The sequence below is a fragment of the Bombus bifarius genome, unplaced genomic scaffold (genome assembly GCF_011952205.1).
Source record: "Bombus bifarius isolate JDL3187 unplaced genomic scaffold, Bbif_JDL3187 scf7180000009145, whole genome shotgun sequence".
Classification (NCBI taxonomy): Eukaryota; Metazoa; Arthropoda; class Insecta; order Hymenoptera; family Apidae; genus Bombus; species Bombus bifarius.
The window spans coordinates 806,891-833,528 of NW_022884930.1; the positions used below are offsets into that span (position 1 = coordinate 806,891).

At 32.4% G+C, this 26,638-nt stretch overlaps 2 protein-coding genes and 1 long non-coding RNA gene across 10 annotated transcripts; 2 read left to right on the top strand and 1 right to left on the bottom strand.

The window, feature by feature from the left end:
* The first annotated feature begins 700 nt into the window (after positions 1-700).
* On the top strand, positions 701-9,416 carry LOC117213936 (serine/threonine-protein kinase ULK3). 2 transcript variants are annotated; one of them, XM_033459671.1, is made up of 8 exons: positions 701-1,009; positions 2,169-2,320; positions 2,854-3,068; positions 3,928-4,154; positions 6,032-6,293; positions 6,385-6,579; positions 7,328-7,512; positions 9,181-9,412. In XM_033459671.1, exons 1-8 carry the CDS (start codon positions 923-925, stop codon positions 9,292-9,294), a joined length of 1,437 nt encoding a protein of 478 aa, XP_033315562.1. In that variant the 5' UTR covers positions 701-922; the 3' UTR covers positions 9,295-9,412. The 2 variants fall into 2 exon arrangements, with proteins under 2 accessions (XP_033315562.1, XP_033315563.1); XM_033459672.1 differs by lacking the exon at positions 701-1,009 and having other exon boundaries at positions 2,183-2,320; positions 2,844-3,068; positions 9,181-9,416.
* A 1,252-nt stretch (positions 9,417-10,668) lies between these two features.
* Positions 10,669-25,827, top strand: LOC117213941. Of its 7 annotated transcripts, none has more exons than XM_033459680.1 (7): positions 10,669-11,315; positions 19,684-21,035; positions 22,179-22,357; positions 23,039-23,065; positions 23,862-24,092; positions 24,215-24,472; positions 24,651-25,827. In XM_033459680.1, the coding sequence occupies exons 1-7, from the start codon at positions 11,219-11,221 to the stop codon at positions 24,847-24,849; spliced, it is 2,343 nt and encodes a 780-aa protein (XP_033315571.1). In that variant the 5' UTR covers positions 10,669-11,218; the 3' UTR covers positions 24,850-25,827. The 7 variants fall into 7 exon arrangements, with proteins under 7 accessions (XP_033315571.1, XP_033315574.1, XP_033315576.1 ...); XM_033459685.1 differs by lacking the exon at positions 10,669-11,315 and adding an exon at positions 13,787-15,639; XM_033459684.1 differs by lacking the exon at positions 10,669-11,315 and adding an exon at positions 17,354-17,555.
* LOC117213942 lies at positions 16,216-17,404 on the bottom strand. The gene is made up of 2 exons (XR_004488751.1): positions 17,314-17,404; positions 16,216-17,198 (listed from the first exon to the last, which is right to left on the bottom strand). It is a non-coding gene; the product is annotated as an uncharacterized LOC117213942 (long non-coding RNA).
* Positions 25,828-26,638: the final 811 nt, after the last annotated feature.

The window sequence follows — 26,638 nt, forward strand, 5'->3', positions numbered from 1 at the left end:
ACTCCAATTCTCTTACTTATTTTGCATAGGGAAATAGATGTCAAGATGTCAATTTTCTTAATAAATTAATGATTACAACCATAAAGTTGCATTCTTATAATCTGTAGAAGTAATAATATTGTTCCACATTCTACATAAACTATGAATGTTTAAGTTATTTCATAATACAAACTTCAGTTTTATATAGAGGCATAAAAATATGTTAATTCTTATTTTCCAAATTGAGTATATAAAGGACGATTATATACAATTAATTATATATAATATATGCATATAGGGTGGTCCATGCAATTGTTTCAGGTTATAACTCCGTTACCAGTACAGTTATAGAAAAATGTGAAAGGCGAAAGATGAATGGTTCAAAGAATACTACATCCGTAGGATCATGTGCTTTTTAGGAGTGCAATGGTACATGTGTGCAATGAACAAAAGATATTTTTTAAAAATATCTCGATAACTAATAAGTCTTTTATCATTGTACTTCAATACTCTTTTACGTAGAATGTCTTCATGTAAAAAAAGAAGTAACCAATTCCATTAAAAAAAGTAATAGAATTGTTGATTGCACGTACACCATTACTCTTCTATAACAAATATGACCCTATGGGCATAGTATTCTTTAAACCATTCATCTTTCTCCTTTCACATTTTTCTCTAACTGTGCTAGTGACGAAGTTATAACTAGACACGATCGCGTGGTATACACCCTGTATATGTGTTATATACATTATACGAGAGGAGTGAGAAATTAAAGTTTAAACTATCGTTTGAAATTTCGGAATATTACGCCAATGTGTGTACGAATGATAAGTGAAGAAGCAGAAGCTCACGGCGCGGCGTTCTGTCAAGTTACGTTAACCTCATAGTGTAGTAATATTCGGGACAAATGTCGAAGTGAATTGAATAAGAGTTACAGGGTAAAATGAGTTTACCCAGCGTAAGTGATTATTCTTTATTAGAAAAAATCGGTACGGGGAGTTACGCGACTGTTTACAAAGCCTTTAAGAAGGTATGTATATTTTGAGATTTGATACGTACATATACAAATCATATGATGGCATTGTTGTAACTAGGTTAACAGGCGTCACAATTGCACATGTGATTCATTGTAACATAAAATATGTATAATTTCTATTTCACAGCTTTCCTTTAATATGCATGAAATCATAATAGTAAATTTTCATGTTATTTAGGTTTAGATATATCTGAATTGTACGACAGAAAATTAATACTGTGTTAATAAATTATTGCTTTAAGATAAAAAGTTGCTTAACGTTATATGATGTGTTTAGTTATATTTCTAGTGATTTTATTATATAACAGTAAAACTTACTAGATTATTATATGTATTAATATTATTACTTTTTGGATGTACGTATTTGCAATATTTGTGTATTGTATTTCCAATAATGGAGGTTCATGAGATATGCATATATGTATGTCATATAATTCGGTAAATGAATGACTTTAACAGAATTCTAATTCTGACAGTTTTGAATTAATTTGAATTTAATGAAAGATTAATGCATTTTGTACGTACTACGACTATTGTGAATTTTAAGCGTGCTGCATATAATACACTTAAAACTGTGGCATACAGTACGGAGAAACATAGTACACATGTTTTAACTTTTTAATTAATGGTCCTCTTATGAAAAATAAAATATCATTGTTTAGTCGTAATTTTAAAATACGAAATATATCTTTGCATACAATAAACAAATTGGTTACAATTATTGACACTTTTTATAATATATTAATGAAAAGTTTAAGTAAGTAAGATTTTTATTAAAGGAAGTACGTTTTTATTATCAAAAAAATTAATAAATTAATATTAACTGATTTAAGCAAGAATGACAATCCACAGCATTAGTATCGTGTAAATAATTTTAAAAACGTACTGCACATATTTCCGATATTCCCGTCGTCGATCGTTTACGAGATTATACTAACCTTTACACTATTTTTTCCCCGGCATTGATAAACACAGTAAGAAAATGTAACAGGTCATCCATTCAAATTCAACTTGTTTTAATGTATTTCTATGACTGAACATTGAACTGTGTCGATTGTTAGCGCAGAATTGAGAGGCGGCCAGAAAAAGATGTTTGAAAGTAGCGTTATCTCAAGGCGAGGCTAACCCTATGCTATTGTTGGTCGTTTTATAGGATGGATGCCGAGAGGTAGTCGCAATCAAGTGTGTAGACAAATCATCACTCTCCAAGTCGGCTATCGATAATATCGTCACGGAGATCTATCTCCTAAAAATACTGCGCCACGAGAATATCGTCGAAATGAGGGATTTTTTTTGGGACGAAGGGTTAGTTCGTTGAACATCCAACATTCAGAGTAAAAAAAGACTATGAACGCCATAAAAAATATCACGTACATATATACATATGTACATGTATATTTATATGTATATGAACATACGTGTATGCAATATACGGAGTTAAGATTTATTTGCAGTTTTATTTCCGAAATGGAGGATAATAAACGAAATACGTCATCAATATTCTATTAATATTGTTTAAAGTATTAATAATTTATTATACTTTAATATATATTATTGTTTAGGATCTTAATTGATGGATTAGATTTCCAAGTGGTGGCGACACAGTTCTTTTTTATTACTGGTCATTTTATATTTAAAATTTATTCCAAATCATTATTTAGAATAATTAGGGGATTTACATTTATAAAGACATTAATTTAATTTTTAATTAATGTAAAATCATTAATATCTAAATTATATATACGAAATACTTTTGTAAAGCGTTTTCAAGAGCGGTATAATCCTCTAATTAATCTGAACAACGCAGAAAAGTATATCTATCGTTCAGGATAATACAGGCACATATACATCGTAATGGAATACTGTGATGGTGGCGATCTATCGAGTTTTATAAAGAAGAGGCACAAGTTACCCGAGCAAATTTGTCGTCGATTTTTGCAACAACTTGCACTCGCTCTAAAATATCTACGTAATAATAATGTTTGTCATATGGATTTGAAACCCCAAAATTTATTGCTAATCAGAAGGCCACAATTAACATTAAAAGTTGGAGGTCCGTTCTACATTCTGAATTCTTATTTCTTTTTCTAGTTTCATACAATTGAAGTTTCCAGTAATAGGGAGACAGCTCCAATATTCAAATTGTATCTTTTGGAAGAGAACGAAAGATGTAGGTTTTATGTTTAAAGGTACAAAAGTTTATTACTAGGAATATTGATTGATTATGAATTTTCAGCACATTTGGAAAGATATTGTTTGATAAAAAATTTGTAGCGAAATTAAAAAAAATTTAAAGATTATCCAATAATAGAATTTTCCTGATATTAGATATCATTTACTTAAATAAAGATCAGGAAAATTATTTCTTAAATATAATTCGGAAATTGTGAAACAATTTTGTTAGCTTCATCGAATATACAGGGTGGTTGGTAACTGGTGGTACAAGCGGAAAGGGGGTGATTCTACGCGAAAAAAGAAGTCGAAAATATAGAATACAAATTTTTTTTTTTATTTTTTCTTCTTTCTTTTTTTTTTAAATTTTTCCATCCACACAACGATCTACAGTGGGATCCGTTTGAACGTGACTAGATAAAGTGCACGCGTACCGAGCGAAAATTCATAGTCGATTTTCTCGAAAACAAAGCCTCAAACGAAAAATTGTTATTCTATATTTTCGACTTCTTTTTTCGCGTAGAATCACCCCCTTTCCGCTTGTACCACCAGTTACCAACCACCCTGTATAGTAAAATAGATAGACTATTAAAAACGCTAGAAACCTTTTGATTAACCCGACGGATGATTTTCAATTGATTTTTAGTTATATACTCAAATTCCTGTAAAGTGGAGCTGCCTCTTTATATATCAATTTCTTCAATTCGAATTCGACGACATTTAGTCTACGTTCGTTTTAGATTTCGGTTTCGCTCGATTTCTTTCGAATTCGCAAACAAAATTTGCGATTTGTGGTTCTCCACTTTACATGGCGCCAGAAATTTTATTGAAGAACAAATATGATGCTCGTGTTGATTTGTGGAGCGTCGGTGTGATCATGTACGAATGCCTTTTTGGCGAAGCTCCGTATTCTAGCAACAGCTTCCAGGAGCTAGCTGAGAAGATCAAGGACTGCCGACCTATTAAGGTGATTACGTTGTTAATCTGTTTTATGTGTACATATAATGAATAATTAGTATTATCGAATAATTAAAATGCACTGCTTCGTTACTGTATTTGTCTCTGTATTCTTATTTGTCTTATATGTTTTGTCACTTTTAGTTTCTGAATAAATTATGTGTTTTGGCTCGAACTATCTCCTTGCATGCTTAAATTATTTGGTATATTTTGTACTCAAAGAAGTTCCAAGATTAGGCAAATCTTATGAAGAAGATATTAAGGATAGTAGAACTTTGATTATTCGAGCAACGATTAGTTTATTGAGAATTAATAAGCTGCGAAATAACGCATAAATAATGCATAAAAGATACGTAATTGCAACATTATTGCACGATAACTAGGTTGAGGATTTTTATGCAATTTCATATTTTTAGGAACGTGACTTAACATAGATAAAAATTTGTTTTACTCGTTAAATAGTATAGTGAATACTTTATACTGGATATTTCATATATTCTCGTATATTATGAGCATCCTATACATTTTGAGATTTTTCAATTCCTTGTAAATGCTTAAATATCCGCGGTCTAGCAACAATAAATTCGAGAATTTGAAAATCTGAAGATTCGAATATTTGAACATTTGAAAATTGGAAATTAAGTGTTACAGTAACGCAACATTGATTAACAAAGAAACGGTCTCTTATAAGAAATTGTAAAGCGAGGATAACAATAGAAAACATCGTGGAATTTTTTACTGGAAAGTTTTTGTTCTCATTAAAATATTATGTTATTATATTTGTATGAAATGATTCAAAATAAATAGTCTTTCCTTGTGCGAAAAGAAAGTTATTTGATTATTCGAAAATTATAATTGTCCGAACAGTGTGTGATTGTGAATTGAACATGTGAATTGAAGTAAATATGTACATAAGTATAAACTTGTTCTAAGTGCAACGGTGATATGTTATTTCTTAATTGTGTGTTTAAGAAAAATGTTGACTTTGGACGTTTGTATACGTTGAAAGTATGATGAGTTTTTTTAGTATTGTATAACATATTTCTTTTTTGTTACAATGTACTATAATGCATGTATGCAATGTACATGCAGCTAAGAAAAGCAATGATAATGTGATTTAAATCGCTTATTATGTAATTACAAGGATAAAGATAATGCAAATGAATAGCAGTACTGTTTCTAATTTTGAAACCATAACATCTAGAAAATAAACGTAGAAAATCCTGCAATCAAGTAATCAATCAATTTTATTTCAAGAGACATCTTTAGTTAATAAAGGCAAGTTTTTAGGTAGACAACTATTGCAGTCGACTGTTGACGTTTGCCGACATTTGGAAAGAACGATCTGAGTTATTTAAACAACATTCTTTCAATTGAGAATACATAAATAGTTGTAAAGAATTTTCCATGATAAGAATTATGGCTTGAAAATATAAATAAAACGATATATGAAGAGCTTTAAATAAACTATCAAAAGATATTATGCTCTACTAAAAGCAAAAGACCAGAAAACTAAATATCTTTGAAAAAGTGATTTTTACAGTAACGACAACATTAATGAAATTCTTGCTGCTTTTAAAAATTATCCGCATAACTTTTAGTTTACCTTTAAAAATATCAGAAATATTCAGATATTTTTCTTTAGTATCTTTTATGCAAATATTTACAAATAATTTATATGACGTTTCTGTGTGTTTCTATAAATCTTTTAATTTAATTCAAGAAACATACAATGTACAAGATCTGTACAAAATATACGGAATATTACTGAACATAAAGAATCTCTTTTATTTCTTTATCGTTTGAAAATTATTTGTTCTTTGTTCTTTTGTTCTTTATTGTTGAAAATTATTTATTCCTGTATTTGTCGATGTGATGAAATCACAGTTACCGAAAGGCTCGCATGTCTCATCGGAGTGCAAGGACTTATTGATGTCCTTGTTGAGACACAACCCTGACGAGAGGATAACGTTTGATGAATTTTTCGCCCATGATTTCCTGGATTTGGCTCATGCGCCAACAAAGGAAAATTACGACAAGGCGGTAGAGTTAATTCAAAAGGCTGTGAAAATGGATGCAGAAAAGAATTCGAAAGAAGCTTTACATTTATATTGTGAAGCTCTTAGATATTTTATTCCTATTGTAACAAGTAAGAAAGAGTAATACAAATGACACAAATTTGATGTTGTTCGCTCTTAATTAATTACATTCATATTTTAACTAAATTATGAATTTATTAGGTGAGACTGATTTAAAGAGGAAAGAAAGTTTAAGATCACGCATAAATGATTATATTAAAAGAGCAGAGGTATTGAAAGCATCCTGTATAGATAATAGTAATGATACAGATAAATGTGTTCCTGTGGAGCATAAAGAATATTCTATTCAGAGGATATCATCTTTAAATGAGGCGTCACTTGTGTATCACGAACTACGTTTGTATCAAAATTTTTACAATACGACCTTTTCAATAAAATGTGAAGATAATATAATTTACTCAAATTAATTGTTAATTTATATAGAAGAATTCATAGAATAATATTTCTTCTGTTGCAGAAATTACATTACATTAATTGAGATAGTTTGTTATTATTTAATAATTACATTGAATCATAAAATATAAAATACAAAGACAGATAAGATTTTTAATTCAGTTTAAATTGAATTTATGATTAGAATGTTTCATATAGGTACTATAACACATAAAGTTCGTTAAAATTAAAAATATCTATACGTGGTAGTTGCACGCCATTGTATAATTCTAATTAGGTACGAGGAAGTTTCTAACATTATTAGTTTACAATTGATTCGTTATTCATCGTTACAAAAATGTAATAAAATATCCTTATGAAATTCCAATAAAATAAGAAAAAGCAATATGGCTTTAAAAGTATTACACCTGTTGAGATGAAACGGGGTGTGTGCTTTGTTTCAACGGAAAACTTTTTTATCCATCTAGAATAACCTGTAATTGATAGCAACTCCTGATTCAACAATCGGTCTCGTCACCAAGAGATATTATTTTATGATTATTTTTTACTAAACGTTAATTTTTTATAATTTCTTACTAGCGAATTTATAAAATTTAGGTATATTAATAAAGATTTGTTTCTTATTTACTGCAAGATTACGTGTGTATATTTTATTATATTATGGATAATTATCGTGGTTATTTATCGATAGGAACGCTTAGCAAAAGTACAACCAGTATGGCGGATGGGCTTGAAATAGGAGCAATCGCCGAACTATATCTTGCGGAAGGAAATTATGCGCTTGCGTTAGAAAAATTTCAATCTTGTCTAGGAATATTGGTACCTCTTTTGCGAAAAGAACCTCCAGGTCGAAGAAGAGATTTGTTACACAAACAGGTGATTAATTCTCATAATTAATAGTGAATGTGGATGTTTATGCAATTTCATATTTTTCTAAATGCGATTCAAGAAATAGAACTTAGGTAACAAATATGTAGAACATACATTAAATGTTCTAGACTCTATCATGGAAAAGGGTTGTTTTCGTTGCGACCTCCTTTAACCTCGTTGCCACTTTCTGGTATTAATCTGGTTTTCGCGTTAGCTGTTGGAATAAAAAATTGAGGATAAGTGGAAGCATGTAAAAGCATTTCTTTTATTTGATGGTCTGTTTTGCGGAGTATAAAATTATGATATAAAATATACCTACATAGCTCGAAAGTGGGACAGCTAAATAGAGGAAAATTCGACTACTCTAATGGCTTACTTACAATAGTGCGTTTTTAACGTTTCAGCCATAAATGCGGCAACTCGAAGTCGGATTAACCGGATGTAGAATCAAAATTTTTATTTATCTAATAATCTGTCCTCCTTTAAAATTATTTGATTTTAATATTTAATTACGCCAACTGGGACGAAATTTCCATTGGCGTCTACTTTTTAATTAATTCGGTAAATGTTTTTAATCATTTTCAATTTAATTCTACAGAGTCTGGAGTATATCATAAAAATAACGGGAAAAATTGATTAACTTAAAAATTCTTTTTATATAAAACATAGAAGATATCCTAAATTCTAAATTCCATTGAACCCTCTTTATAATATTTATTGCATCGTTTTTTTACATAATGTGGTCGATCTTTTTATACTTATATTTACACAAATTTGTTTCGTTGGTTTACAATGTTTAAATAGGACAGATTGTTAACAGTGATAAATTTTTAATTTTTAATTATTGTACTTAGTTTTTTAAATACAAAGTCGTGGAATATTTGTGTACTTTTCTAATTACCAGTTTGCACGGCGACTATTTAAACATGTATTTATTTATTCGAACAAAAATCATTTTCATTTAACTTCCTTCGATACCCTTCGTTGTTAATTGTTTGTATTTAATTTATTTGATCCTTTTATAAATATCAGAATAATTTTCGCTGCAATTAATATAATTTATAAACGTACTTTCGTCATTATTTAGTGAACGTTATATTATAATCATAGAACTGCATGTTAATAACGGTGTTACAAGCAAATTACATGTGGTTATCTTAATTATTATGCCATTCATATATTATGCATCATCTCTGAGGTTTCACGTATACCAATTCAAATAAATAATTTCCAACGACCATATATAACATCTATTAAATGACAGATGACCATTAATTTAATATCTTATAACATATCAAGATGGGCTATTGTAATTAATTATGGTGTCCGTTTCAGTACCTCTGGTTTCTAATAGATATCTGGTTACATAGATAATTCCTACAATTTACAACTATTAAAAAATATGTATACATACATATGTATTGAAACTCTTTCTTTATATTGCAAATTTACCATACCATTTTTCACGTTATTTTGTGCAATAACTAACGATTTTAACGATCGAACGATTTCAATATTGTGAGACAAATAATTCGATACAACGTCGTAATTAAATTTTATGATTACCCGCAACATTTATTGCGCGCTTTTAGTAATTACGTTTATGAATATGTATACATATATGTGTAATGCACAATTCTTTTTTTCATTTTATAATGTTATGCTAATTGACAGGTACAATACTGGATGAAAGGAGCCGAAAGTACCAAAGGGCTTTTAGCTACTAAAGATATCGAGGAGTCCGCACAACATGCCTCTGATACGTACGAGCAATGCATACTGCAGTAATTCAAAATTTCCATTTAATATAAAGTATTATTTGTACTGGTAGCACGTTCTGAAATTTTTTCCGAGACAAATATGAGTACTTACTGTGTCACTTGTATTATAATGTATCTATATATATATATATATATATATATATATAGAATGTTTCCATTTATTTATGGAAAAAAATAAATAATTTTATATTTCATTTTTCAATGCAAATGGTATACCTCGGTAATATGTTACCCGCAACGTCATACAGCACGTAAAAGCAGCAATATGTCATTGCTTCTTTATTTATTAAAACCTCCTCCTCTAAAACGGCGCACGAAAAGATAGTGCATAGAGTAACTAGTTTTCCATTAAGATAAGAAAGAGCAGTGAAAGGGAAACATATCATGCTTAATTAATTTTCAATTTTAATAAATTAATTCTCGTATACATACTTATTTTTTATAACAATATATGTGCACATATGTGTGTGACATTTTATTTATTTATTTCATTCTATCAAATTACATAAATTCACTTAGAGCGTTGCAAACCTATTTACATTTATTTTCGGAACACCAATATTTAAGACACACACAATTTCTGCTTTATTTATAAGTTATCTATATTGTACGTAGTTTCAACTGAAGTAAAATTACATAAACTGTTTATACTATCTTTGTTATACTTTGCTTACATTACTTTTAATGTGAAGTATGCATACTTAGACTTGATGTCACCTTAACTCGTCCTTGACATTTTGAAGAAAACATAATTTTGAAATTTACTTACAAACTGATAAAATTGATCAACTAGAGTTTTCGTCAAATATTCACAATGACATCTTTTGTTTAATATCCAATTTTCAAAAAACAGATGATTTATTTCTATAAGACTACTTGTCACAAATATATGTATATATACCAAAAAAAAAAAATGTTAAAACTATTTGTATTATTTGGCAAAATTGGAAAGGCACATTTGAGAGTATCACCTTTTTGCGATTCAACAATAATAAAAATAATACTGTATATTCACACAAACATACAAATTTTCCTCTATTTTCAATTTATGAAATTGACTAATGTGACTTTCGGACGACTCGTACAATAAATGATAACAAGCACGAAAAAGAAAAAAAGTATCGTAAAGTATAATTAAATATTTCGAAGGAAAAAAATTTCGGAAAAAAAGATTTGAAAGCGGAAAAGGAGGGCGCGCGCATCATGGCGCGTCGCCCTTACAACTTCCGGTGAAGCCACGTGATCTAGCTAACGGTCGCTGTTGCCCCGAGGCGTCATGGAAAATTCCTATTCCCGAGCAACAACCCTCTCCCCTTCTCTATGTACATACCCCCTGCTCTCCCCCACCCTTTCGCAGTCCCCACTATGTCGTTGTCAGGTACTTATGTACATCCCCCACTCTTTTGCAAAATTCTCTTCCCCCACCACTTACCCAATGGTACCGGATGTGCGGCAACGTCGCAACCGTTAAGTACATAAGGACGAATAGGAGGGGGACGAAGGGGGGTATGAGAAAGAACTGGCAACGTGTACCACATTCAAATCTGGACGGAACCCGGTCGGCCTCTCGGTTCACCTCCGCACAAAACAGCAGAAAACGCGGGCCGCGAGAGAATTGCGTGTACGTGTATAACGAACGAGGCAACCGACTAAACTGTTTAAGATTCTTCTCGTTTTCCTTCCTCGTGCTTATCGGTCGTGTCTCTATGTCTATCTCTCCTCCATTGTCAAGTACAACAACCACAAAATAGATTCGCAACTCACAGAGGCGCATTTCGCGGCGCCCTCGTGCGACGACCCATTCGCTTTCCCCGCTGTAACTGTGGTATATTATATTTCGCGCGCGCGCACACACAGTTTCATGTAAATGTCACGGGAACGTAAGGGTAGCGTATTCGTGTGGCGGAAGTGTTGTTTTGTTCTGTGGAATTATGTGCATGGACATTCAGGTTAACGAGAAGAAGAAGAAGATGAACGACAGGAGCGTCGACGAAGACGTACAAATCGTCGAAGCCCGAATCAACAGAGGTAAGCTTTGAGGTTATGGGTGGCGGCGGTGGTCGCGGTGGCGGCGACAACAGACTCGCGCGTATCGTTTCCCCCTCTCTTTCTCCCGATATTCCCCATCTCTTTTTCTCTTCCTATACATCTGTATTCCTTTCTCGTTTAGATTCTCATCTTCTATCCTTTTTTACTTTTCTTGGTACTTCTGTGTACTCCTCGCTTGATTTTCTACCACGTCCAACCTCGGTACCCTCTCGCTCTGTTACACGGGTTGTAGCAGCGCCCAGTGCCTAGAAGGTACACGTCGTGTTTTCTGTTTTCTATGAGCTGCGCCTCGTGCAGACCCGGCGAAACGTGGTTCCCCGATGCGACTACCTGTCAACATCTGCATCTCACGTGTTGACAATATACCGTTGCAACAACGACACATTGAATCTAAATACACGTCTTGTTCTCGTAAAATCTGACGTATACTTTTTACCTTCTATTGCATTCCTTTTCTTGTTCCATACAACGCAACGATTGAAACTATTTCATTTTTCTTTCTTTTTTAAAGATTTTTCTTCAGTCATTTATAAATATTATATATACCACAGTTACCCTGTTTGGGCACATGTAAATTCACAGTTATATAAAACGTCTAATGTCTATTAATTTCAATATAATACTAAGGTTCGTTTATGTGCACGTGGATACATGTTTGTTGTAAATTGACTTTTAAAACACATACCAGCGTAATCCTAATTGAGTTTGAATATCAGCGTGTATTATTGTATTTGAATGACACATACAGACATCGATTGCAAATGCTGGGAAAGAACTCATTAAGATTGTTTATGTTTAACGATTATTGTATTTACGTTATGTGACTGTACATATAAAAGTAAAGAATACACATAGGAAACATTATTAGTGACATATGTACGGTGCTCAATGTTTGCAAAAATATGTCTATATCCTGTTAAATATACATACATTGTATTGATTATTACTATTTAATATTTACACGAACGATAAATCGTTAATAACAAGAATTATTTGCAATACGTTTCGATGTATGATCAATAAAAGGATGTTAATTCACATTTCATTTTATCCGCGTGTGCTTGCAGAAGATGACGTCACGGTTTATTTAAAGTAAACGGTAAGATGATCCTGGCAATATCGTAGATATTTTTTTGGGAAGAAAGTGTGTAATGAATACTTAAATTACAGTACCGTATAACTTCCATAAACAAAAAATATTACGAGAAGCTTAAAGCGTGTCATCTTTTATTAAAAACTTTTTTATATTAATGAAAGATTATATTTAGATATATTCTTTTATGAAAATTTAATTACGGTCAGATAATAACAAGTCTACATTTATTCATAGATAGCTTATTTTTTGAGCTTTGTGTGCATCGCGAATAAATTAAGGTTAGGATAATAAAATAACATACTATTATATTGTATGACATACATTATGTACATGGTTATTTTATTATATAAAAATAATATATAGCCTGTTTTCTATCAGTACAATGAAAAAGTAAGTATAGTCATTCATTATTGAAAACGCTCATAAGAATTTGTGCTTCCTGTTTTACAACTATTTTCCTATAAGTAACTATAATCTTTTTAATGATTTATGGTTAGGTTTACCGTACCATAATATTACATATAAATATGACATAATATATATTACTACCAGTATCGATGTGTAATTCCGTTATTATTAAGTAAAGAAATAACTGAAATAAAAAGATGGAAAAGCAAAGAAAATTAATCAACCGTAGATAAAAAAGATGTGGAATTGTCTTTGAGATTATTATAGATTATGTCCTTTTTATATGTGAAGTATTCCAAAAGTTTTTTGGCGCCACAAAGCGTGATGAAAAATAAACATTATTGATGTCAGTTATTAGTTGCAAGATAGATCTATCTATCACTAAAAACATTTTTTCAATAATGCTTTTTTATTAGTTTTTGAAAATGATACATATAAACTTCCATTTACACTTTTGCAATTGAACTACTGTCATTAGTGAAATTATACAAATTATCAATATTAATAAATGTCCTTGCATAATAGTAACAAATTTCACAATTAAATTAAGAAAAAATCGCGTTATATGATTATCCTATTTGATAAGAAATTGTGAAATCGTAAAGGAGACGTTTATATTACTTACTATTACTTTATATTACTATATTAGTAATATTACTATTATATTACTATATATTACGTTATATTATATTATGCAAGAGGCCCCTGGATTTTGTTCTTTCAAAGTAATTTTGGTTCATCTTTATTCCGTAATTTTGAGTACTTTGGCAAAATATATTTTTTTAATAAAAGTTTAATATGTGTACGAAAAGTTTTATATATATATTTTTTCTGAGTAATGGAATAATCAAATTTTTAAAATGCAGAAAGCACTATTGTATATTACAGTGAAAACAAATAATAATTTATTTAAAGTTACGATTTATTTAGATCTAGTGAAGTTGTAATAGTTTAATATGGAATAAGATTATTAAGAATTTTCTTTATTATAATTGGTAAAATTATAGATGATAAAACGCATATACATATTACATACTCTAGTGTCCGTTCTAGTTGATTTACATTTGTGCGCCTCGTGTAACATGGAGCTGATCTCACTCCTCCGACCGTCCGCCCGTTTGCTTCGCCGGCACATATATGCAAAGGCAGCTATATACACTGTACATACGAGAGCGAGAGCTGGGAGGGAAATATGTGCAGACGCAGTATATAATGTATCCGCCTCTATGTACTACATAAGAGCTAAAGAATGATGTAACAAAGAGGCAGTTTCACGAAGTTTGCCGAGCATTCCCGAAGCGGCGCGACTTCGTGCAAGTCGCATGCGTGCTTGTGTACCATGAAAACGCACACCACGATGCTTGTCAGCTGCTGCAAGTGCACGCCGCCATGTGCAATTCTACTGAGTTGCGCAAAAAATTACATTTAGAAAAATGATAGAGCATATTTAGATGGTCCTCTTTCATTATTGTGAATATACCGAATATTCGTTCTCCCCACTCTTCGAATCATCCTTGTTTTTCTCGTCACAGAACACTAAAGCGATGGTAACCTCGTCCCATACGTCTTATCACGATTAAGGCTATCGTATTTAATTGTGTCTCTCTGTACTATATTTCATCGCGTTATGTAATGTTTGCTCTTTTGATTTCATAATTGAACGAAATGAATGATATACGTTGATATTAGGAAGAAGAAGGAAATTGTAAGAGAAAGATTGTGAACGTTAGAAAGAAAGGACAATGTAGTTATGGCAAAGAGAATGGGTAGATCGGTACAGGGCACATCCTGTTCAACGCCATATTGTTCTTCAGTAATCTCTTCCCCCTCCATTTCCACTGCCTCCCCTCCCCGCGAACTGTGCCTTCACTTGGCATAGCAACAGCAGCAATAGAGGGCTGCTATAAATAGATTGTTATGACCTTCCAGTGTTGCCAAAACGACTGGCCCAGCGTATGCCATAGAAGAAATCGGGCCAATCAAGGCCGCGACGGCCATTTTGTAATGGCAACGTTGCACGGTCATATAGATTAACATCTTTGTTATTCCTGTTATATATATAATTATTTATAGAAAAACACAATCGAAATAAAAGAGTAACAAACATATAAACATTTTAATTACAACGTATATAGTTACGATTTTTTAAATATTCTTTATTTTAGTTTTAGTTGCTCAATCTATGCACGAAAGCTAGCGATTTTTTATTTTGTATCTTAATAAAGACGTATCTTTATTCGTAAACATGCTCATACGATGCTGATAAATACAACTTTGTACATCTTTTTGTTTTTATATGTTTCTTTAAGTATCGATCAAGCGACGTTGCTTTTCCCCGCATACATCTATGTATTAGTATGTACGACTGAAAAGTGAAAAAAGGGAGACCGAGTGGGCGTGCCTGCAGCGAGAACCGGCAACGTTGCAGCCGTAAATCATGATTAAAATAATAAGTATAATACATATGTAGTATATAGGAGGCTGTCGAGTATATGTATGTAAGGCTGCGCAGAGGCACAAACAGCGACGTATGTCTGGCAATGTTCTGCGCAGCTTCAATTCCCCCACCTTTGTTATTTAACCCCCACCATCACGCAGAATCCCACGGGTAAGTTCCAGGAATGGCGGTGGGGGTGAAACGCGGGCGTTAGAGGAGGGAAGGGCACCTGAAACCACGACTATATACCGCCGCGTGCGTTTACCAATCTTGGCACTTTGCCTGAAAGAGCATATCGACCGTGCAACGTTGTCACATCGTCTGCGCGATCTTACGCGCTGGCCCTGGCCACTCTTTGAGCGGTATGTACCTAGCTGCTGCAGCCGATCCCTGACACACGATGCGAAATCCGATTGAGGATATGGTTCACCTATTTATAAGATTCAGTGACGTATCTAGCATAAAATTTCATAATTTCCTGAATCTCTTGAAATAAGTGAAGTGAGAAGTACGACCAAGTGATAATGATACTACACTGGAGATTAAAAGCAGTTGAAAATGTTGATCACGATTTCGATGATTTCTGAGAGTTATGCAGAAAAGAATTTTGAATTAATGAAATACATATGGATTTATAGACTAAAGTTTAATGAAATACTACCTGATATTGCTATGGTTATAATGAAAATAAGAAGTTTGAATGACCTATTTGTTTGTAAACATCTAAGAAATCCAATTTTGCTGTATGTATATTTCATTATAACCGTTGTGCAGTTTTACATATTAATAATATATATTTGTTATATGTATTATTGCCGAAATTTAATTAAAATCTCAATTTATAAAACGCGATAATATAGAGGGAACAATAAATATTTCCTAGTTGGAAGTATGAGTGATGAATGTAACACGTGACAAGCATGCGTATTAACACAGCGTATAAAGATTTTTTAATTTTATTTTCCAATTTCCGGTATTTAAATACTTATTTACTACGAAATTTGAAAACTGAAATGATCTTGCGCATTTTATTTATGCTTCTTATTTATATAGCACAAAATTATACCTTATGTGTAAATTGTATAATCACGATTTAAAAAACCGTAAATACTGGAATAATTTCTACCGTCTTCGAAATTTTATTATCTTTGGGAGAGAAAGTTGAGTACATCCTTCACTTGTCACTGATCGGCTTCGACTAAAGACTGCTGCCAGGCAACGGTCTTATATAGCTCTCGTATCGAACACCAAAGTATAGTAATTAGTATATAAACAGAACCTACCTTCCATCTTATAAAGCATTCATTTCTTGTAAGTTAATGGACATTTCTTCGTAACGAATGAATTATTATTAGAATTAAATGTAATTTAAGGATTTTGTTGCAATATTATTAATTTTTAAGTTATTTATATTTACCGTTATGTTTATTTAAATTATCGGCGCATGCGCAACATGTATGTATTTTATGTCTGGAAATAAAATTCAACATAATTAATAATATTGAGCGCGACGGATAGATGGCGACAGTTATTGGGAAGACTACCGATCCCCTTTTACCCAGAGCAATAGAAATCTTTGTATACTGTATACAATTTTAATTCAAATTGTCAATTTATTAAATACAAAATATAGACAAATTATATTATAATAGGTTAATGATCTGAATTGTGTTTTTGTTTTAAGAACCTTTTTAAAGAAATTATTGTCATTTGTTTTTCAAGTAATACATATACTTTCAAGTATGTTATATATTTTTGTATGCATTTTTTCAAGTAATGTACATATACAACTCAGTGTTTTATCGAATACTCGATAACATTCATTGTATTTTGTACTTGCACATTTCGCGCAGTAAAATGCAATACAGATTTACGAAGTTGTCGTTTAAAAATACCCCGCAGTGATATAAAATTGGGGTATCTGAAAGAATTATCGATGGACATTAGGGAGTGCAACAGTAACGTCAGATTCCTAAAAATGGAAAGTTAAAGCCAACGGGTGGTGATACGTCGCGGAGGACGATACTGGCACATACCTAACGGAGTACAGTCAGCGTGGAAAACTAAGCGTGCCTCTCTAGTCCGTAAGGATTGGCGGTCGGCTAGACCGCGGAATGCCTAGTGTCCCGTGCAACTGCAGGCAGACAGCTCGATGCTACGGCATGGCCTACTGGGCGGCCTGAAATCGCAGTTTTACAGAGGCGAAGTCCGCGTAAAATGGCGCTACCCTCGATCGAGAGCTCCTTAATCAACGGCAAAGCTTCGCCGGGGTCCAGAGGTACGCCCGTGTTACGAACAGCATGTACATAGTCAGTGTGAACGATACCACCGTCTACGTACGTTTATCTACCCTCGAAATGTATCCCTCGAGAGTCGAGTCGGAAACTCTTTCGCGCCACCTGCTATAATAATTGCAATCGACAGAGGCAAAGTGAAAACGTCGTCGAGGGAAAGCGTGAAAACTTCGAAGCCGAGAGAGTCGAAACAGAGGAGGAGGATAGAACTTTTCCTCTGTCTGAGCCTGTTTCTCGTCTCGTCGTGTAACATGGTCGTGTGTCGTTCCATCGACAGTGCACATCAGTAGACGCACCGCGTATAACCTCTTCGCTGGTTTACAACTCATCCAACCGATATGTGATTTCGACTCGGCTAGAAAGCATCGTTGATCGTCAAGGATGAGGAACGATATTACAGACATGCATACGGTGAACGCTGATAGCAGCACGGACGCCATATGGCTCGAGAAAAGGAGTCCGTTGCAGACGGCACCCGATCAAGTGTCACTCAGTACGTTTTCAAATGCATCTTTCTATCATTAATGAAAGATGCGTTGTGTCTTTGTAAATCCTAGTGTGGTGAATTTTTCTCGTATCTTAATGTACACGTGCGCGTACTCTTGATTAGCCCCTTGTTTTCGTTTGATAATCGATGTCGGTTGAAAAGAGCGCGAGAGTATTTTTTCCATCGATTTCAAAGAAAAGGAACGTTTTAATTTTTTACAGAACGTAATTTATGGTTGTTTTATTTAAATGTCGATGTAGATGACAGGGGATTCGAATCGATTAAACAATGAATAATCAATTAACACATGTCACGTGTACAGTGTACAGTGTTTTGAAGTGTCTGACGTTTTACAAAACTGCGAGTGCGCAACTACAGTTTCGAATTTGTGAATTTTCGGAAAATATGGTTCCTAATCCGACATTAGACAATTTTGCAGTCCTGTGTACATTACAAATCTTAGATATGTATATATATCATGCAAATTGCCGGTACCAATCTTGTGTTGTGTTATTATATTCGTCTTTTGCAATTTAGTTGAATTGTAATGTTTAATTGAAAATGAACTATCACGAAAATGTTTCTATGCTTATTTTCTTTGTCTATGTTTTGTATGAAAGGAAAAACAATTAAAATTTGTATAAGAAAAATGAATAGTTGTCATTCATATTCATAAACTTAAATTAAATATCGATGATTACAGTGCAAAAATAACTTCGATTGGATAGTGCGTGTCTTGCGCATAGGTCTTGAACACGTGTATGCTTTCGTACAAATTAACAGCGCCAAATTTCGTATAATACGAGATATTTTTTTATGTAGAAACGAACTTTATAAGTCTTGTTTAAGATGGATAAAATTGACAATTTAGTGGGTTATTATTTTTGTGGGAGTTCGTTTCGCAGAATAATCAAAGATAATTGCTTGAATTCATTTGTGGCATACGATAAATGTATTTTCCCGCGCTCTTCTCCATCGATCGTCGTCTGTAATTTTTATACACAATCATCTAAAACAATAAAAAATAATTAATTTTTTCATTATTTTGATTTCTATAGATTTTGTTAATATGTTTTAATTTTGTTGAGAAATAAATAGAATTCATAATGGTTATTTATTGTTATTTAATTCACTAAAACTTGATAATATACTGACATTATGTATTTCAGTTATAATCTAGTATTTATAACGAATATAAGTTATTGTAATAATTAAGTGGGCTTTGTTATTGTAAATAATGTGTTAAAGAAAAGAATTATACATATAAGGTTAAAATATAATTTTAATTAATTCTCGATTGGTATTGTTCAGTAATTTGGATTAAGCTGTTTAATTTTAAAGTATTTCATTTTAGTTTGTATTCTGTAAGCATTTTTTGTGATGAAAATTATTAATAAATGTAGAATACACATACAAATTAAATATTGGAATTAAGTAATCTAACTTAGACTACTATGGTTACCTATGGGTACCACTTAACCGTTAAATAACAAACAATTTAAGCAAAATAATTTTATCTAGAGTTCAATATTCCTTAAAAAATTTATACCACATAAATGTATATATATCATATTCTCTATTTTGTAATTATCAAAAATAATAGGAGTATATTGTATATTTTCCAGCTTTTGATAAAGTAGTAGTTAAGCAAGAACTTCCCGATGAGGCGGAGATCCGAGAACTGGCTGCCAAAATGGTGGAAGCAAACAAGGCGAAAATGGTTACAGGAGTACCAGGGGCCCCACCACAACAAAGGCCCCCACAATGTCTCCTTCCACAATCAAATCTTCCTGGTATCCTGGGATACTTGAATAAACGACCAGCGGATTCGTCAACTGCCGTATCAACGAAGCCTCCTACGACGGAAGGCAAAGTACCGCCTGACGATGAAAGCCAAAGAGGCCGATTCGGATGGACCAGTTTCGACGATTGTCACATACCTTATATATTTCGCTCTGGCGAAAAGTATTGTGCTGTACGAATTTTAGAATCTAAGTTGCTGAACAAGTACCTGAGTTACCTGCACTCGGATATCTACAGTTGTACGTGTATAAGGAGTTACTATATAACGGAAGCGGAGAGTAAGCTGTTCACCGATATAAACGTTAAACACTGCGAGAATCAGTTTGGAAGAGATCCATTCACGTGTAAAGACTTAGTGGTTCGACTTTCGGACGCAAAGGAGTTTTATACGTTTTTGGACGTGTGTTACACGAAATTAACGGCCGGGACGAATCCAAACGTGTCAAATGGGCAAAAAGCTGATAAATGTGGATTCATTCGGATAAATAAGGAATCCGTTGTTCCTTACACGGTGAAGGACGGCCTTCAATACGTCCCTCTTTTTTACTTCGAGGGCGAGACCGAGAATCTCAAGTTGAAAGCGGAAAAGCTCGAGGGTTGGGACTTATCGTATTTAAAGTTTTGTTGCAAAGTACAGGGTATTCGTAACGAACTGTTTGCCAGTGAAACATGTTCAGTGATTAGTTTGAATGACATTAAAAGTTATTTCCCGCCGGGCACGGGGTTCGAAGATTATTGGCCGACGAAAGTGATGGACTCTCAGTTGTTAGTGAATAGCAAAGGTGGTGGTAGCGGTGGCGGCTGGACCAAACAACCCACACCGCCAGCGACCAAACCAGTTCCCGTGCAAAATAGTGCGAATAAAGCGACTGTTAACGCACGTGCTGCCCCTATGCATAACATGCTACCACGTGGATCTGTCGCAAACACATCGCAAGTGCAGCAACGAGTCAGCCAACCTAGACCCGTTGCGACCACCCATCCAGCACATTCTTCGCCAACAGCACTATCCTCAGGCAGGTCGAATATCGTCACACAGCCGATGTTGAACACAGTGCAAAGTGTTAATGGCTGGACAGGCCTCGTCGGTGGTCAACCCACCTTTCAAACGGCGGCGCTTGTTTCTCAACCTAGTTCTATTGTGCGAATGCCTTCGTCCCTAAACATGCACAATGTAAGTCGCTCTCTACTATATTTCCGCTTTTATGTAATTCAATAAAAAGTGTCCAGTTGTTTAAAAATATATTTATATTATTATATATTTTTGTTGTAATATTGTTAAAATTTTATTAAAGTTAGAATATGTAAGAATATTTTTTAAATACATCATTATAATTAGCTATTTTTTCTATTTCTTTTTGAAGATGTTGAACCCCCAGTAAGGGTCAATGTTGTGTTAGTATAATATATATATATATATATATATATATATTATATGTCGGAGATGAAAGGACACCGGAGCCGTCCCTCTGGAACTTCGGGATAATCCGTAAAATTGCAATTAAAGTTTACAGTCGTAATTAAACAATTTGCCGTCATCCTGTCCAATTGTACTTGTTTGCGATTTGTGGTAATAAACTTGGGCTCAAAGCGACCATCAGTCGCCGAACGTAACCGCGGTCAACGGGACGGGCGCTTCGCCTAGCAAAGGTGTGGATGTTGAGGCACATACACAGCACAAGTCCAGTTAGCCCGAGGACTCGCTATAAAACCTGGGTTTTTCCGGCAATTAAGATCTTCCAAACGGACAGACGGTCTTTGTCCCAAACGGATCAATTGACAGCGACGCCAATTTCCCTTACTTTCGGAACGAGGGCTATATCCGACGAATCCGATGATCTCGTGTCCTTAGATACACCCTATCATAGTTTTTCTCTGTGGCATCATTGGGACGAAGATTCTTCTTTCTTGAGATCCCATCGACGAAGGGAGCAGCGCCTGACGATTCGTGAGATTGAGTTAGAGCAAGTATCTCTTTCATCCCGTTGACCGTGGATTCGTCATCGAACCTAAGACCAACGTCGCTAACATCGCAAGTGCCTAATCACCGCTGCTGATTGTCGAATCGGTAGTGTCCATACTCGTACCATCAGGCCGTGTCTTCGTTATCACACAACGATGGCCAACTCCAAGGGAGGTCTATCAAACGCCCACAACCCTGTTCCTGACTCTTCTCCGACATATATATTATATATTATAAATATCAAAATATAAATATATTTATATATATAAAATTATATTTTAATAAACAAAGACAAATTGAAATAATATACTAATGAGTTTTTCATTGATAATAGTTCAAGATCTTTTATTATAGCAAATATCTACGGCACCAAAAAATTATTCCCAACAATCTAGTAGGAGTAGAGGGGGTGGAGGTAGTGCAGCAGCTCAGTACCCTGGAGTTTATCCAGTTACAACTATGCAGAATGTTGTTCAGGCCCAACCACCCCCTCTTGTCAGAGCAACAGTTCACTCCAATCAACCTAATCTCGGGTAAGCAATGAAAAGTTTTCTTAAAAGTCTTCTTTATTCTTCTTTGTTTCTTAATATACAATATCTATGTATATGTTTTTTTAAAATGAAGCTTTAGAATATTCAGAGCAACTTTTCATTTTTAATATTAAGCATTCTCTCTTCTTACACAGCATTATCAATATTTTATGCTTGCTTCCAATTTAGTGATTGAAAACAGTAAATTATATATTAGATGTGAGTTTTTATTGTTAAAAAGCACGTTATGGAATATTTTGCTCAAATCTATTTAAATAACAAATCATATACACATGTTAAATATCGTTTCCCTTTTGACAATTAATTACAATTTATCTTTCTTGATGTGTTGCTCAAATTCAAGGTGAAATTAATCATTAATTCAACGCAACTTCATTCGTGTAGTAGTTACATTAGTGTAAAAATGTTTATTATATTTATTACTCACACTGTATATAGTTTATCAATGCATATTAAAAGTTCATAATAGCTTTATTTGAAAAGTGATCTTAATATGATGTATACTAGAATAAAATGAGCATGCAGTGTCGAATTTTAGGGAACCACTTATTTATTTGAAATATATAATTATACTATTTGCAAAAATGTTATTATTTATTATCTGGAAAACCTGCACTATAGCTTCTTGCATTTGTACATACAACGTATGATTTTTTTGTATAGTTATCCAACCTATGGGAAGGATGACTGGTGAGTCCCTGTAAAATGTACTATAGTCATGATTACTACACAAAAGTAAGATAGCATGCACAAGAACATTATAATTAACAAATTTTTGATTTATATAAATCTGCAATAACTATATATTGCCTGTGTTGCCTCTTCAAACAGTACTTATATTCTTTCTAATGTTTTTATTTCTTTTATTTACTATACACATATATCTACTTTATATTTCCTAGATATACTTTTAGTTTCGTTTTTTTGTAGATCATATTATTATCGACCTTTTTTCACAGAAATGCTATTAAATGAGATATTGATATATGTGAAAAATGTGAATAATTCGTATTTGTTATTATTATTATTTATATACATATATGACTGATTTCTACACTTTCTTTGTTTATTATTTTAAATAATAAACTATGTTAATTTTTTATTTTAGTTATTTATTTGTTGTTTAAAATGTTAGTTAATGAAATATTGAAATTTATATAATACATAAAATACTCTTGATGCTATTATACATTTAAGCATAAATATAGTAAATCAATATATACATTTTGTAGGGAATCTGATTACAATGATTAATATCTCATGTACATATTTCTCTATTTATATTCTTTTAAACTAGTATACACTTTTAAGTTTCCCAAACTATTCAACAATGTGTAGATTTTCTGTACAATATTGTATCTTACATAAACATTTTGTAACTTTATTAAGTACTGTAGTTCGTGTAAATTACATAATTATAGTTGATCATATATATTTCCTAATTTGTATGTTCCTTAAGATTTATCATAGAATGTTTCCATTTTAGGGTTACATCAACATATACTACGCCTACTTTAGGTGTCCCAAATGCTGTTACAGCAAGTACATACCCTCAAATGCTAGGTTTAAGCGAACAAGTACAAGCTCTGATGCCGTCACCTACTCAGGTATCTACGCTATTACACCCACAAAGGCATACACCATCCGTGCATAACACATCTCATGCGAAATATCCACCACCATTAATACCAGTTAATGGTAGTAATAATAGTTCCAGGTATGACATTGTTTGCTTTATTATATTATCATATTGTTATATTTAAATTTTTAATAGGAACTAAACTACTTTAAAGGGAACAAATAAATACTTTATTATTGTATTGAAGTATTTATTTCTAGGGATTCAAGAGGCAGAAAGCCATTGATCCCAATATCAGAAACACATATATCAACCTGTCAAGTTCAACCTTATCAAATTCAGAAAGCGCTTGTAGAAGACAAAATGGTACCTTGTATTAATTTCAAGCCATATATATATTCTGAATTACTGATGACGCTTCCTGACTTCGTCGCCCAGTATTTTCCTATCTGTGACATTAATAGCTGTCGGCAAGTCCTAACAGATGTCTTGCATATAGACTTATATCAAGGAAATAGGTAAAAAAGTATTATTTTTTGCATATGTCTGTACACAATGCTCTTAACTTTGTCAATAGTAAGAATTTTGCAAGTATATTCCTTTTTGTTTACCTTAAAATATTTTATAGGAATGTACATTTACCTCACATTATGACTGATGTAAATAACTTTTAATTTAAGATACTTTCTTTTAAAGGCTACAAATGAAAATGTTAATGGAAGCAGGGAAGTGTTCATCTTTAAACGAAGAACTACCATTAATACAAGTAAAAAGTATTATGAAATACATGCCTCAATTGAAATATATGTTTAATAGAGGTGGTGAGATGGTAATGCCTGCACCTGCACATTCTTCTGAGGAACACCCTGCCAAAAAACGTCAACGCACCAGCTAGGACTGGCTACAGCCTTACTGGCCTACTTATGATTACTATCATTCGGCATTTTAAAAAAAGCCGTTTCCTTTACTCTAATGTAACAAATCAGCATTATTACATGCCCTGAAAAAACGTAAACCAGATTATTCTGTATTGACGTCATGTGCCAGAAAGAGTGCACGCAAATGAAGATTACCTTTTATAATACAAGGAATCTGTGACATACTGTGAGCTACTTCTTTCTCCAAAGTGTATCTATCGACGAAAGAATACTTGTAAATAAAACTGAGATGTATAAAACTAGTGTTGCACAGTTGGCAGTTTAGATATGCTTTTATATATTAAGATTATTAATACTTTTCTTTAAGATTTTTCGTTTACAACTGGAGGTTGTCGAACGAACAATATAAATACTGTGACTATCACACACACACAAGACCATTCCTTTCTTCTTTGTTTGTCCTCATTTTATTTTTCTACCTCTACTATAAAGTATCTTACGTATAGTATTTCTTTATAAATAAAATGAAAGTTTTAATATTAATGTGATTCGGAGAAAGAAAGTGCCGCCATGCGATAACTCATTAACAGATGCGAAATGCAAGAAGGTGGTTGTTTGAACTTGCTTATATTGCACGTTGAACGGATATCAAAAAGATTTGGCATTTGTATATTTAAAGAGACGGAGGTAATGCTTCTTCAAGTTCCTAGTTATTACTAATATGTATCATGATAATTGCTGAAAAATAATTTAAAACTGTTACTAATTCACAACAATGGTTTAACATAAATTGTGACGTAAGTTTACTGAATCTTACTAGAGAAAAAGTATTCTAAGTTTTGAATCTTGGAAAACTCTATTTTCTAAAGTTCACTTATCAGAGACACCGTACACAGTGATGCAAATAATTTTGTTCAAGTATTGTCTGTGTAAATATCTAAGTCAATAAAAAGAAATGCAATTTAGAATATCATTAAAAATATGACACATATTAACAGTTGGTGAGATATCTACTACCAATGTTTGTGAAGGCTTCATAACTATTTCAAATGTGAACACAATCATTTAAAGGATGTAATTGGCTTCTTTTATTTTTTATAAAATGAACAAAGTAATTATTAATTATGTAGAAAGTTATGTAAAAAAAATACAAATTTATATTACGTAAAGCATAAATTGTCTTATTTTTTGTATTAGCAAATTTCATGATTATTATTTATTAAAACATATTTCATAAAGCGAACATAAATTATTAATATATATATATATATGTATATATATATTAATTAAATTAATTAAATACTATATGTATATATATATATATTAATAATTATATATATAATATATTTTATATATGTATATGTATATAAAACATTTATTTATATGAAAACAAGTATCGCAGAAAAAAAGTTCAGAAAACTTAAAAATTGTTAAACGTATAAAGCCACCTGAGATGGTCTTCCGCTTTAAAAATAATGTAGGTACGGAAGTAAAATTATTTGAAATAATTATGTAATATAATTTCCGTTTACGTGCATGTTTTTAATTCGTTTAATTAAATGGAAGGTAACTAAGAAAAATGAATTGGAGTGTAAGTACGCTATTTCTGCTGATCCTGACTTTGAAAAATAGAGGCTTAAATTAATATTATTGACTGATTAACTTTCACATTCGCTTTTACTATTACATGAAACAGAAAAAGCTATGTATATGCAAAGAAAGAAACGTGTGTATATATATGTATATGTATGAAAATAATTCTAGTGATAAATTAATGTTGACCACTATGGATTTTCATATAATAAA

Bases quoted from the DNA above. Each gene is read 5' to 3' on its own strand.
- LOC117213936 (XM_033459671.1), top strand. From the start codon at position 923: ATGAGTTTACCCAGCGTAAGTGATTATTCTTTATTAGAAAAAATCGGT. The intron at 6,294-6,384 runs GTAAGAAAGAGT...TGAATTTATTAG, and splicing joins TTTTATTCCTATTGTAACAA to GTGAGACTGATTTAAAGAGG. The intron at 7,513-9,180 runs GTGATTAATTCT...GCTAATTGACAG, and splicing joins GAGATTTGTTACACAAACAG to GTACAATACTGGATGAAAGG.
- LOC117213941 (XM_033459679.1), top strand. From the start codon at position 17,953: ATGAGGAACGATATTACAGACATGCATACGGTGAACGCTGATAGCAGC. The intron at 24,093-24,214 runs GTATGACATTGT...ATTTATTTCTAG, and splicing joins GGTAGTAATAATAGTTCCAG to GGATTCAAGAGGCAGAAAGC. The intron at 24,473-24,650 runs GTAAAAAAGTAT...TTTCTTTTAAAG, and splicing joins GACTTATATCAAGGAAATAG to GCTACAAATGAAAATGTTAA.